This window comes from Panthera leo, chromosome B1 (assembly GCF_018350215.1).
Source record: "Panthera leo isolate Ple1 chromosome B1, P.leo_Ple1_pat1.1, whole genome shotgun sequence".
Classification (NCBI taxonomy): Eukaryota; Metazoa; Chordata; class Mammalia; order Carnivora; family Felidae; genus Panthera; species Panthera leo.
Window position 1 is genome coordinate 72902758 of NC_056682.1, and position 15132 is coordinate 72917889.

At 39.5% G+C, this 15132-nt stretch overlaps 1 protein-coding gene across 1 annotated transcript; it reads left to right on the forward strand.

Annotated features, from left to right (window-relative positions):
- The first annotated feature begins 4983 nt into the window (after window positions 1-4983).
- Window positions 4984-13117, forward strand: FGA (fibrinogen alpha chain). Its single transcript, XM_042933909.1, has 6 exons — window positions 4984-5060; window positions 7326-7451; window positions 7917-8100; window positions 9197-9342; window positions 9933-11445; window positions 12205-13117. The coding sequence occupies exons 1-6, from the start codon at window positions 5007-5009 to the stop codon at window positions 12924-12926; spliced, it is 2745 nt and encodes a 914-aa protein (XP_042789843.1). The 5' UTR covers window positions 4984-5006; the 3' UTR covers window positions 12927-13117.
- Window positions 13118-15132: the final 2015 nt, after the last annotated feature.

The window sequence follows — 15132 nt, forward strand, 5'->3', positions numbered from 1 at the left end:
AAATTCAGGGGCCTCGTTTTCACTCATCCTTCTTCCTTCCCCTCCCTTCCTCCCTCCTTTCTTCTCATTCTTTTTCTTCCTCCCTCTCTGCTTCACTCACACATACACACGTGTCACACATACACACACTCAGAACTACTTTAGTGGAAACTTGATTAAAAGTGCTTAAGCAGAAGACTGTGAGAATAATGCATTAGAACATAACAAAGAGAGAATTATTAATCTATTATTGGAACATTATAAAATTTACTTTCAAAAATACCAAGAAACTATTCAATTACATGGCTATTAATCTGGAAACAGTTCAATTTTAACAAATAAAGTAGATTTCTTTCCTGGCGAAGGAGATTAAAGAGAAAGGCAGTGTGACAGAATCAAAGATCAAGGAAAGCTCTTCCCCTGCCCCCTCCTCCGTTTTATAAATCCAGTTCAGAATCATTTCTGTGTGTTTAAGGAAATCCCCATCTTTTCTCTAGAGCTATAATTGCTAGGGAAACTATTTGGAACCATCAGGGTACTGATAAGTTCCAAAAGTAAAAGTGCCATTAGTTACTCCTACATGTTATCATCCACAACTCATTCACCTTTCACAGTAAACAGCTTGGTTAAAAACAAACTTTTGCAACAGCCCTGAAATTCAGGAGACAAAGAGAGAAGATCAGGTACACAAAGCTAAGCAGCCTTGCCAGTGTTTTCCAGTGACTCCTTTATAGATTAGTCACTGCTGTAAAACCTGAGGCAGAGGACCGGAAAGAGTATTGTGAAGTACCAGAATTGCCTAAATTTTTACAATCCAAGGGTTTCAAATTTTAGAAATTAATTTTAGTACTTTCTAACTGTGCATTTAATATTGTTTTGATAAAATATGTCCTGTCAAAGCAACATTGTCTTCTGGTTATTAGGACAATAATAAATGCACACAGATTCATACAGATTTATGCTAGAAGACATAGCGAATATTTTTCAGAAGCATCTTGAATTTTTAGACCTGAATTAAACCAGATATCTTAAGGAACATTTATACAAAATGTAACAGAAAATAATGCAGAGATGATTCTCTGCTCTGTATTTTAACAGTACTTTGAATACACATCACAGAATTTTTCCTTTCGTGTTGTATTAGGTTAAGCCATGGGAAACTGCACATATTTATCATTTGGACCTACAAAAATGGCAATTTTATTTATTTATTTAAAAAAAATTTTTTTTAACATTTATTTATTTTTGGGACAGAGAGAGACAGAGCATGAATGGGGAAGTGGCAGAGAGAGAGGGAGACACAGAATCGTTAGCAGGCTCCAGGCTCTGAGCCATCAGCCCAGAGCCCGACGCGGGGCTCGAACTCACGGACCGCGAGATCGCGACCTGAGCTGAAGTCGGACGCTTAACCGACTGAGCCACCCAGGCGCCCCAATGGCAATTTTATATGGCTTAACTTCTTAGCTACATATTGATTTCTTCACCAATTTTAGGTACAAAACTATACACACGTCATTTGCCTTTCTATTTCAAGAACACAGCATATGCAGGGCTGACAAGTAGTAGGTATGCAGTAAATGGTTATTACAGTTAAACAAATGAAGGAATAAGTGAACTGCCTTGAGAATTCAATACACGTAGAATAAATGCGTAAAGAAAGAAATGTTCTCTTACTTCCCTGGGATATAGCCCAGGGAAGGACGAATATCTCACTCAAAAGGAAGCTGAGGATTTGTCTTGTTTTGTTTGGTTTGTACTTGTTATGTTTACACAATGGCTCTATATGTTCCTCTTCATGCACAAGTTTTGAGAGTTCAGAGCCTGAAGCCTTCTTTGAATTCTGTGTCTCCCTCTCTCTCTGCCCCTTCCCACTCATGCTCTTTCTCTCTCTCAAAAATAAATTTTACCAAAAAACGTTAAAAAATAAAAGCCCTGAAACATAATGACAGCTGTAGAATTTCTATTCTTTTTACATACATTATATACCATTCCAGGACTGCCAGATGTTACAGGATAGCAAATATATGAATCCCTGCAATTAAATAATTGTAATTTGTGGAATATAATATTAATTTCAAGAGGATAAATAATCCCCCTCATTGGTGTTAAAAAAATTAGGATATAGTCATCTCTGGGAAAAATACAATACTATAGAAGTTATGGCTTAAGAAATGAAATTTCTCAGATTTTGCCCACAATTTATATACTTGTAAAGACATCCTTATTGTCACATGCTTTTAAAAAATGGTACTCCTTGGGATGCCTGGGTGGCTCAGTCGGTTAAGTATCCGACTTCAGCTCAGGTCATGATCTCACAGTTTGTGGGTTCTAGCCCCACATCAGGCTCAGAGCCTGGAGCCTGCTTTAGATTCTGTGTCTCCCCCTCTCTCTGCCTCCCCCCCCCCCCATTCACATTCTGTCTGTCTGTCTCTCTCAAAAATAAACATTAAAAAAATTTTTAATAAAAAAAAATGGTACTCCTTGTATTATTTGTTGTCTGTTTGTCTTCATGGCTTCCTGGTGAAGCAAAACCTGCTTCTCCGTAGGTTGTAATACATGGGTGGAGGGCCCAGCGTGGTTGGTGCCCAGTCCTGCAGTCCTACTGGAAATTCTGGTACTGAGAGACAACACGGGAACTTTCAATTCTGTGGCACTAGGACATTCTAGGAACAATAAAAGCTACCATTTCTGGGTCTCCTACTGTGTACATCCAACATGTTATATATATGCCATGTTACATAATCTTCAAAACAACTCTGCAATATAAATATTGCCATCCCCATCTTACAGATAAGTAAACTGCTCAGAGAATTTAGTTTGTCCATGTCACTTAGCTAGAATCCAGATCTCACTCTCTGCAAAGGCCATTATTCTTCCGCCATACTGTGCTGCCACTGTGACAGCCTTCCATTCCTCTAACAAATACTTACTAGTATTTACTCTCCACCAGACCTTGCACTAGGCAGTGTGCCTTGGCCTCATGAAGCTTAGTGCGAAGGAGACATAGACAAATAGCTTCCCAAATATACATTATCCTGTAGTGATAAAATATTATGAAGTAAAACAAAACTGGGTTAATGGTATGGCTGCTCTTTGTGTTAGCTAGTTAAAGAAGGTCTCTCTGAGAAAGTGTCATCTGAGAAGAGCCCTGGATGTGCAGATACTTGAGGGAACTGTGGAACAGCAAGGCTAAAAGCTAAAGGTGGTGCCTTGGAAATGCCCTGATGTGGCCCAGAGCAGTGGCATTCAGTCAGACTGTTTTCTCTTAACTTACTTTCAATTAGGTTGTGTTCAACTAAGTCACCTGAAGCCCACCAGGGTGTTCTCTTCCATAGACTGTGCACACCTCCCAAGTGGAACACTTTCAATAAGCACAAAAAATCATCTAAAGAGGTCAAGCCTCCAGCTTCTATCCATGCCTGGCATTTTGCCAGTTCAGTCATTGCCTGTGACTACAACATTCCATAGAATCACTGCCTTCCAAAACCTGGATGGGACTCTAGGGTCCCCTCTAAGTATTGCACTATGGAAGAACAAGAGATTGCTTTTTTTTTTTTTTTAATGTTCTCATGAGTAGATTTCTTTTTTTTTTTTTTAAGTTTATAAAAAATAAATAAATAATTTTTTTTTTTAAAAACTACAAAAAAAAAAAAAAGAGAGAAACACTGCTAAGGTCTTCATTGTATTTATTATTTTTTTCATTCAATTCTATGTTAAGATCTACCCACAATCTGAGTAGTTTATAATTTCCCTTATTTTCTTTTGAACCCAAGGGGCTCAATCCCATGAACTGTGAGATCATGACCTGAGCTGAAACCAAGAGTCGGACATTCAACTGACTGAGCCACCCAGGCACCCCAAGAAACTGCTTTCAATTGGAGAGATGAAATCAGGTACACTGTAAAGTGTTTTCTAGCACAGTGCCTGGCACTTAGCAAACACTCAATAAATATTAACTATTACTATCATCAGAATTGACTTCACATAGGAAGCACAATTTGAGGCAAGGTAGGCTCATCAGACAAAAAAAGCAAATGACAGGATGCTCAGTTAAATATGTATTTCTGATAAACAACAAACTTTTTTTTTTTTGTATAAATACATCCTAAATATTGCACAGGACACACTTACCTTAAAATGCATTTGTTGTTTATCTGAAATTCAAATTTAACTGGGTATCCTGTTTTTTTTGCTTGCTAAATCTGGCCACGGAAAACTTTCACATGAAGATGAAGAGCAGGGAAAGTAAACTGGCAAGTCCAAAGGAATAGACACAGAAAGAAAATGATATTTTTCATGCACTTTATGTTCTTCAATAATTGTTAACATTGACCCAGTACTTACTATGTGGCAATAACTGCTCTGAGGGCTTTACAAGGATTAACTCATTTATTCTTCATAAAAACATGTAATTTGTCCAAAAGCACAGAGCTGGGAAATGGTGTAACTGAGATTATGGACCTAAGATGTTTGGTTCCAGGGGCTACTGTCTTAACCATTTTCGATGGAGGAAACTAATCTGTTCAAGGTAACTTACAGAAAGACTGCAGGGACAGCCTGTCACCAAAGTAATTTTTTAAAAGTCAGATCATCCAACCATAATTCCTACATAAAGCGAAACATCATTTGCCAACTCTGTTCACAACAGGCTACTGCTAGTCTGCCTCAGCCACTCTCCGTACTTTTTCAAGTCTCAAGTATAGAGGTATGGCTTCCTATGTTTCCTTTTGCATTTCTGAAGTCATCCTGTTCCTGGAACGTGAGATCATCCTGGAATTGCTTCTACCTTGGCAACAACTTATCAAAAGCAAACAAGCTTGGGAGAATTGAGCAAGAACTTCTAGGACACCAACCTTAGAGAAGGAGCAAGGGATGTAGGAGTGCGTATCGACTGTCTAAACAGGACAAAGATAATGATTAATCAGACCTCCTTGCAGATTTAAATACGATGGGAACTAGGAGTGGAGGCTGTCCTCCTTTCTTTCAGCGGGAGTGCTCCTCAAGACTCAGCCCCACCCTTAGAAAAGATGTTTTCCCTGAAGATCTTTTGCCTGGCCCTGAGTGTGGTGGGCACAGTCTGGGTATGGTCACCTTTATTTTCTCTTCTTGTTTTCTCTCTGATGTTTATTCCACAAAGAACTTGCAGGTCTGAGTCAGCCTTATGTATGTCCTCACACACTGTGTGTCCTAGCACGCTTATGTATGCTAACACACTGTTAGCTTTATCAGTTTTAGGCCATGGAGGCAAGTTCCTAGATGAGCCAGAGACCTCAAGAGTAAGAGGGAGGCTTAGCTGGACCAAAGTACAGAAATTCATAGGGGAAACTCTAGCATCTGTAAAACACAGTCTTACAACATTGTTTGTTTGAAGGGAAGAAATCTTTGCCATCTTTGTTCCAATAAAGACTTAGGATAGTTAATGCTAGGTAACAGAACAAAACATTCCTCTGATAAGAGTTTTTAAAACCTAATTGTTAATTTATTGCTATTTGTCCATAATAAGCAGAACAGTGGCTTAATATAGTTTTTCTGAAAGGTGTTTTTTATGTTTCTTGAGAAAAAAAGAAAAGCAAATTAGTTGTCTTTGAAAACATATGACATAGCAAAATCAGAAGAGAGTAACTGAGAAGGCAAGATGCTTTTTGGGAAGCAATCTTTTAAAATAGTTATTAAATATTACAATAATTTCTAAAGTTTGACTCCAGAGATCTATAGAACAGAAGACTTCAATTTACAAGCTTTTGAAACACTTTGGTCTCATAAAAACGTGACAAATGTGTTTAAGACACTTTGTTACTTTCAGGCTATGAATTATTCCAATTTATTTCTTTCTCTTCACCACTCATATCCTGTTACCAGAGTAGAAAAAACTAAGGAGGGATTCTAACTTAATTGTCTTCCTTATAGTAAACTAATAAGTAGAAAATTTTATGGAAAATAAGACTAACCTCATTTGTGAACATGGTTATTTTGGATAATGCATACGTTTTTGGTTATTTTTACCTATTGGCATAAATACTTAATTTTTGCTTGTTTTTATTGTTGTACCATTTTATTTTGAAGTATGTTTGAATTCATAATTTTATTTCTTAAAGAGATTATACTTGTTCCTTAAAATAAACTGTCCTTGATTGCTTGAATTATTATTATTATTATTTTTCAAATGAGACAGCAAATATTAACTAATTATAAGAATAAACTATCTCTGGGCCACCTGGCTGGCTCAGTAGGCAGAGCATGTGTCTCTTGATATCAGGGTTGGGTGTAGAGATTAATTTAAAAAAAAAAAAAAGAATAAACTATCTGAGATTAAAATAGTTATAGCAAAATCCTTGTAAGTTGGTGATACAAAATAAACATAGTTAAAACTTAAAACCCATGTTAACTGATACAAAGTCCTGTTGGAAGAATATTTTTTTTTAATGTTTATTATTGAGAGACAGAGAGACACAGAGCATGAGCAGGAGAGGGGCAGAGACAGGGGGAGACACAGAATCCAAAACAGGCTCCAGGCTCTGAGCTGTCAGCACAGAGCCCGACGCGGGGCTCGAACTCACAAACTGCAAGATCATGACCTGAGCCGAAGTCAGTCACTTAACCAACTGAGCCACCCAGGCGCCCCTGGAAGAATATTTTTATGTCTTATTTTATCTCATAGATCACCATAGAAAATTTTTAAATCTATATTTCTAATTAGAAGGTATTCAAAAAAGTCAGCTATGGACCATTATTTTTGTTTTCAGTCTACTCTTTTTCTTTACAAATAAAAAGGAAATTTTATTACATGAGTGGATAACCTAAAAAACATTTCCCAGTCTGAATTGGCCGTCTTTGTATCTTTGGTATGTATTTGCTCAAATAATAGACCCATAGGGTCAAAGTAGAAACTTGAAGGAGACACTAAGCTAAGATAGTTTGTTTTTTTTCCTACTGAAACAGAAATTACAGGATAAAGAACTCTGAATTTTTCAATTATCTTTCTATCTGTAGACATTACTGATAGAGAAAATGTAAATTTTAACTAATTTTGTAGATTCAAATAATTTTCCTTACATAATAAATCCTTTAAAACTCCTACCATTTATTAAATGCTTGTTTTGTCTCAAACACAGTTAAAAAATGTCTTCACCTTATCTCCTTTAATTCCCGCAACTCCATGAAATGGGTGTTAGGGTTTTCGGTCAAAATCGAAGAAAGCTTGATTTCTGAAGCTTGCAGATGCCCCAAACTGGTGTTCTTAATCTCTGTAAGAACCTTCCCCCTAATTGGGATTTACAGGCATGTTGGTGTCTTCTCCTATCTGCCTAATGTTGTTCTCTTTTGTGTGTATGAATGAATCCTTAAAGACTGGAAATGTCCAGGAAGGTGAATTTATAGCTGAAGGAGGAGGTGTGCGTGGCCCAAGAATTGTGGAAGGACATCACTCTGCCTGCAAAGAGACAGATTGGCCCTTCTGCTCTGATGAAGACTGGGTGAGCAGTTGGCATAGGGAGTGGGAGAAATTTCCCTGTGGTGCTAGAATTGTGCACAGGCTGGCCCAGTAGGTCCCAGAAAACTTTTCCAGTGGGAAATAATCTAATAGCTCATTACATGCCAAATTAAAGAAGACAAATGGAAAGCAACTTCACTCTGAAAGCACTATTTAAATTACCTCTCAAACTCTAGGTCATTAGTGGGATTAACAGATTGGATTTTAGTTGCATGTTCAGGCCTCAAGATTTTCTGGTGGCTATTTTATGGTTAAGTGAACCCTCATTCCAGTATTTCTCTATGACCTATGACTAGTCCTCTTAAACTACTTTTAAGTCAATAGATGATCTAAAGATATTGGGGTGGGGGCGGGGGGGGGGAGCAATGGGGGCTGCATGGAAACCTTCAAAATTATACTGGATCCAAGATACAGACCTTTAATGTAATTTTTTTCTCTTCACTTCCAGAACTACAAATGCCCTTCTGGCTGCAGGATGAAAGGGTTAATCGATGAAGTCAATCAAGATTTTACAAACAGAATTAATAAGCTCAAAAATTCACTATTTGATTACCAGAAGAACAATAAGGACTCTAGTTCACTGACAGGGAATGTAATGGAACTTGTGAGAGGGGATTTTGCCACCGGTAACAGTAAGCATTACAGATTTGGTGCTTTCACTTTATAGCACACAACAAAACAACAATAGCCCTAAATAAATATTCTGTCTCCTTATGGCAACTTCAACTTTATCCCAAAGTACTTAAGATAGAAACACGTGCCTTTATGATATTCCTAAATTTTAAGGAGGGGCTTCTTTTTGTTATTTTTATAACATAAAAAAGGTTAGCTTAGAATTGTTTACAGTCACAAAGTCAGAATTTGGTAGTGAAGAGTAGACTTTAAGTGTGCTCTTTTTTAAGAGTATATACTGAAAATAAGATGAGCACAACCTTTTGAGTAGATATTTTTGTTTCTATCTTACAGAGGAGGAAACAGAGATCATGAGACTCAACCAAGAACACAAAGCTATCATGTGATGGAGTTAGGAGTTCAATCCACAGACTCCACCAAGCTCTTTATGTTTTGTTTGGTTTGGTTAATTCAAAATATAGAGCCATGTTCTTTCTCATAGGACTATGACTAAGCCTTAGGACTAGGAAACACTCGATTTCCTCTGGGCATGGGAAGCAAGTTTACTGAGGCTCCAGTTACTGAAGCCTTGCTGTAATTCTCTATATCTTTAGAAGACACTTAACTAATTTAATGCCAATGGTGCAACCACAATAATGACAAGTGAATGATCATGTTGACCTGAAAAAAATAATAATAAATAAGTAAATAAAAAAGCTTAGGAACAATTTCAAATGGATAGGTTGGAAGAAAAACTTCTCAGTAAGAAAATCCATGAATATGTTTAAGTCTCTTGGCTAAGGATATGATGAAATAATTGAAATGTGATCAAACTATTTAATCTCCTAATTACATCTTTAAAATTCCAAATTTTTTCTTCTGCATCTATTTGAATGACTAACTGCTAGTAGGGCATCTTAACTGACAGCCATGGATGACTAAAGGACATAACATTGTCTAAAAATGCCTAACAGATTTGGAACTCGCAAATAAAATGTCCAGAGAACAAATTATTGTTAAAAGGGGAGGATATTTATAAGCAAGTTTCCTTCTTTACTGGCTATTATAAGCAAAGCACTTGGCAGATACTTCAATATCCATATTTTCTTTTTTCAGACAATGATAATACATTTAGCCAAGTGTCAGAAGATCTGAGAAGCAGAATTGAGATCCTGAAGCGCAAAGTCTTGGAACAAGTACAGCATATCCAACTTCTGCAGAAAAATGTCAGGGATCAACTGATAGATATGAAACGACTGGAGGTGAGTAACTTTGTGGCTCTGCCACCAGAATTTCCTTGTTTTTGAATAGCAGGAAGCAAATTCATTGAATGTCTACTGTATGTAGAGCAAGGTGTTATATCCATTATCCGACTATGAAGTAGGTATTATTTCCCCACTCTACAGATGAAAAAAAAAAAAAAAGCTCAGTGATATTAAGTACATTTTCCAAGGATACATAGACAGTAAATTTCAAAAGCAAATATTAAATCCCTGCTTGTCTTGTTGCAAAGCTCTGACACCACTGTGCCTCTGAATCTTCAATCTGAGTCTCACTGAGGCTCAATTCATTAGTGTTTCCTTTCAGAGGGAATAGTACCTTACTCTTTATCTATTTTAAGACTAAGATGAATCCAAATAGCTCCTGTTGCTTATCCAGGCAAACCTTACAATACCCACATCTCTTCCGCTGAGGGTATGATATAAATGAAAAACAGAATTGATTGGTAGGTCTCCAAGTAAAGAAATGAAACCAGTTTTCAAAAAATAAATTAAATGCGAAGAACTCAATAGACATAATTTTCCTTATTTATATCTGCCTCTTTTCTTTATCTTTCTTCCCCTCTCTCTAGGTGGACATTGATATTAAGATCCGATCTTGCCAAGGTTCGTGCAGTAGGGCTTTAGAACGTAGGACAGATCTAAAGTACTACGAAGATCAGCAGAAGCAACTTGAGCAAGTCATTGCCAAAGACTTACTTCCCTCTAGAGATACGCAATATTTACCACAGCTGAAAATGCGCACAGCTCCAGGTATGATTCCTGGGGAGTACAAACACCAGCTTCAGAAGGCCCCTGCAGAGTGGAAGGCACTCATGGAAACGCAGCAGATGAAAATAACGTTAGAGAGGTCTGGTACAGATGGGAATGCCCCAGGAGACTCTGTAGCGCATGGAACGGGATCAGTGCCTGAAAGCCCTAGGAATCCTGGGAGCTCCACACCTGGAAGTTCTGGCACTTGGAATCCTGGGAGCACCGGACCTGGAAGCTCAGGTGCTTGGAACCCTGGGAGCTCTGGACCTGGAAGCTCCGGACCTGGAAGCTCGGGCGCTTGGAACCCTGGGAGCACCGGACCTGGAAGCTCAGGTGCTTGGAACCCTGGGAGCTCTGGACCTGGAAGCTCCGGACCTGGAAGCTCAGGCGCTTGGAACCCTGGGAGCTCTGGACCTGGAAGCTCCGGACCTGGAAGCTCGGGCGCTTGGAACCCTGGGAGCTCTGGACCTGGAAGCTCAGGCGCTTGGAACCCTGGGAGCTCCGGACCTGGCAGTGGCAGCACCTGGAACGCCGGCAGCTCTGGAGTTAGCAGTGCGGGTACTTGGCACACGGAGAGTGCCAGCTCTTGGAGCTCTGGGAGCACTGGAACTGGCAGTGGCGGCTCTTGGAGCTCTGGAACTCCTCAGCCTGGAAGTTTTAGGCCAGATAGCTTAGGGCATGGGGACACCAGGCCTACCAAGCAAGAGTGGGACACGTTTGAAGATGTGTCAGGAAGTATATCTCCAGGGACAAAGAAAGAGTACCACACGGGCAAACTGGTCACTTCTAAAGGAGATAAAGAGCTTCTTGTTGGTAATGAGAAGGTCACCTCTGGTAGCACGACCACCACTCGTCGTTCATGCTCTAAAACTGTCACTAAGACAGTTATAGGTCCTGATGGTCGCAAAGAAGTGATCAAAGAAGTGGTAAACTCCGAAGATGGTTCTGATTGTGACTTGTCCCATGCTTTTCCTGGTAGCCTAGGGGATCTCCATTCTAGACACCCTGACTTGGCGAGTTTCTTTGAATCTGCCTCAACTGGAAGCAAATTTTCGAGTGTACTCACACCTACCTTAAGAGAGTTTGAAAGTATGGGCTCGGAATCTGACATATTCACGCACTTAGGGGAACATGAGCTCCCTTCCGGTGGTAAAACTTCAACTCACAGCAAACAGTTGGTAAGCACTAGTAAGACTTACACCAGAGGAGACTCCGCATTTGAAAGCAAGGGCTTTAAAGTGGCAGGTGAGGCCGGAAGTGAAGCGGAACACGAAGTCCTCAGAGGAGCATATACCACCAAAAGAGGCCATGCTAGAGCTCGCCCTGCCAGAGGTATCCACACTTCTCCTTTGGGGAAGCCTTCCCTGACCCCCTAGACTAAGTTCGCTATTCCCGCAGTGCCTCCCATAGCACCTTGAACTTCTTCCCTAGCCCTCTATTACACCTTATAGAAATGACACCTTTTGGTTTTTTGTTTTTATTTTTTATTTTTTGGCACTAGACTGTAAGTTCCAGGAGGGCGGGGACTTTATCTATCTTATTCATCTCTGTATTCCCAAATGCCTAACAGTGCCGAGAGTCATCACTCAATAAATAACATGTTAAATGAATGAATGAATCCCTCTGAAACTCGATTTTAAATTTGTTTAGCCGAATTCTTTCACCATTCAAAATGTGTCCTGTTGGAATTGTCACCCAATTTATTAATCATATTTTAAGTGTGTGTCTCAGTTGACATTAAGGTCAGGTTAAAAACAAGTTAGCACTAAATGATGCTTAGATATTGTTGCTGGTTACTTGCTATTATCAGTACGTGCAAGTAAAATTTCAAATCCATTGAGGAACATCTCCCTTGCAATTTGTAGGTATAAATGTTGCTTACTTGCTTAATCTCCATCTCAGTGTAGGTGCATCCTTTCCCCCTGGAGGGAATGAAGGAGGGAGGGAGGGAAGGAAGGAAGGAAGCAAGGAAGGAAGGAAGGAAGGAAGGAAAAGGAAGGCAGTATCTGCCTTCATTTAATCTGGGCCATGCCTATCTTTGTAAAGTTAAATGAGAGTAACTTCTTCCAACCAGCTTAATTTTTTTTTTAGACTGTGATGATGTCCTCCAAACACATCCTGCAGGTGCCCAAAGTGGTATTTTCAATATCAAGCTACCCGGATCCAGTAAGATTTTTTCTGTTTATTGTGATCAAGAGACCAGTTTGGGAGGATGGCTTTTGATCCAGCAAAGAATGGATGGATCACTGAATTTTAACCGGACCTGGCAAGACTACAAGAGAGGTTTCGGCAGTCTGGATGACAAGGGGGAAGGAGAATTCTGGCTAGGCAATGAATACCTCCACTTACTGACCCTGAGGGGCTCTGTCCTTCGGGTTGAATTAGAGGACTGGGCTGGGAATCTGGCTTATGCAGAATATCACTTGAGGGTAGGCTCTGAGGCAGAAGGCTATCCCCTGCAGGTCTCCTCCTATGAGGGCACAGCAGGCGATGCTCTGATTGAGGGTTCCGTAGAGGAAGGAACAGAGTATACTTCTCATGCTGGCATGCAGTTCAGCACCTATGACAGGGATGCAGACCTGTGGGAAGAGAACTGCGCAGAAGTCTACGGAGGAGGTTGGTGGTACAACAGCTGCCAAGCAGCCAATCTCAATGGCATCTACTACCCTGGGGGCTCCTATGACCCAAGGAACAACAGTCCTTATGAGATTGAGAATGGAGTGGTCTGGGTTCCCTTCAGAGGTGCAGATTATTCCCTCAGGGCTGTTCGCATGAAAATCAGGCCCCTGGTGACCCACTCGGAGCAGAAGTGAGAGTAATCGGTTTTCTTTGTTTAGTGAAGTGGAGAAAGAGTAAGGAAGATAAAGGAGTCAAGATTCTTTACAATCTATTAAAAAATTCACAGGTGCTATTTTATTATTCTTTGTACTGTATCCAAATGTAACTGAGACATTTTACTACTTTAAAAAATAAAGTTATATGAGTTTTTTTTACCCTTAAAGTAGCTCCGTGGGTTTTAACATTTCTGTAAGGATACACCAAGGAACATTCAATACATCATGAAGAAGGGGTCAGATGGATGCTCCTCTCTGCAACCCTTAAGGGTGTTGTTTTGAGAACTCCTCTCCCGCACCATTCAAGGGCCATTGTAAAGTAAAAAAGTTATTTCATCCATTTTGTATGAATAGGTTGAAACCGATACTTTAAGTTACAAATCACTGAATTAAACAATGGCTGCACTTTGTAGAGGAACTTACAGATTATGAAGTATGTTCATCATCTCTGTTAGCAAGCAAATCCAGGAAGAGAGGAGAAGCATTTTTTCCTAATAGTAATAGAAATCTGGTTTTTTTAGCCTTTCAATGAAGACCATAACGCCTACTTAATTTTTTCCCTGGAGTCTAACAGATTTCTTTCAAAAACACATGGCATGAAAAAAATGCATTTAAAATCCTTTCAATACTTACAAAGCATTCAAAAAATACTATTACTATATGTTGAATTCATAAACTCAATATATGTACATTGGCCAGTATTTTATTTGATGTCAGTTTTATCATTGTTCTTCGTGGACTTGGCTCCTGTCCCCCGTTTTTTTTTTTTTTTTTTTTTAAATGTTTGTTTATTTATTTTGAGAAAGAGAAAGAAATCACGCAAACACGAGCAGGGGAAGGGCAGAGAGAGAGAGAGAGGGAGAGAGAATCCCAAGTAGGCAGTGCAGAGCCCGATGCAGGGCTCCATCTCCCAAACCTCACAACCCGTGCGATCATGATCTAAGCTGAGATCAAGAGTCAGTTGTTTAACCTTCCTTAACCGACTGAGCCACCCAGGTAACCCTCCAGCCCCCAAACTTTAACTCAAATTTCTTTCTAGTGAGAAGTAGTTTCCATTTACATTTGAAAAGGTATTAAAATATTCCTAGCACCCTGGGCCCCTGGCACGTTGCTTTCATTTGCACAGTTTCTACCCCAGTGTAACAGCTTCCTTTATCCTAGAAAAAAATAAATAAATAAAAATAAGAAGAAGAAGAAGAAGAAGAAGAAGAAGAAGAAGAAGAAGAAAAGAAAGAAGGAAGCAAGCAGGCAGGCAGTAAAGGAACAGGGGCCAGAGCCTGGAGGGCAGACAGAAGATGAACACAGTGGCTTACAAATGAGTCACATATAAAGCCCCAGAATTCTTGCATTTTCTTACATGCAATTAAAAATCCTTGGGGTGCCTGGGTGTCTCAGTTGGTTAAGGAGCTAACTTCAGCTCAGGTGATGATCTCGCAGTTTGTGGGTTTGAGCCCCATGTCGGATTTATGCCAACAGCTCAGAGCCTGGAGCCTGCTTCAGATTCTGTCTCCCTCTCTTCCTGCCTTTCTCTATCTCTCTCTCTCTCTCTCTCTCTCTCTGCCTCTCTCAAAAGAAACAAACATTTAAAAAATCCTTGATACAAATACACCTCCAAATATTAGAATAATCAGAGAAGAATTTTTTCAGAAATAAAAGAAGTTTCAGGGCACCTGAGTGGTTCAGTCAGTTGAGCATCCAACTTTGGTTCAAGTTATGATCTCAGGGTTCGAAAGTTCGAGCCCCACATGGGCTTGCTGCTGTCAGCCTCTCAGAACAGAGCCTGCTTCAGATCCTCTGTCCCCCTCTCTGTGCTCCGCCCCCCGCTTGCTCTCTCCCAAAAGTAAATAAAAATTTTAAAAAAGAATTAAAAGAAGTTTCATTTATTTCAGATGTGGGCGTTCCATGTCACCTCTATACCTGCCCCATTTACACTCACACATATGCATGCCTAGCATTTGAGTTGAGAGTAGGAAGTATTTTATTTTCCAGAATGTCCTACTATTATGGACAGAGGTCCCCAAATGAAAGTGACTCTGAATGCAAAAGGCCATTCATTTCTCTTTTATTTTGAAGGCTTTGAGTTTATTGGCAAAGAATGGGTGACCTCTTTTAATGTAATAAACAATGGCCAATATTAACAGAATCATGGATCATTGGAGATATAGTTTAGTTGTAAGAAAAGACA

Excerpts from the sequence above, each read along its gene's own strand:
- FGA (XM_042933909.1), top strand. The coding sequence starts at position 5,007 with ATGTTTTCCCTGAAGATCTTTTGCCTGGCCCTGAGTGTGGTGGGCACA. Across the intron at positions 7,452-7,916 it reads TCTGCTCTGATGAAGACTGG|AACTACAAATGCCCTTCTGG; the intron begins GTGAGCAGTTGG and ends CTTCACTTCCAG. Across the intron at positions 11,446-12,204 it reads TAGAGCTCGCCCTGCCAGAG|ACTGTGATGATGTCCTCCAA; the intron begins GTATCCACACTT and ends TTTTTTTTTTAG.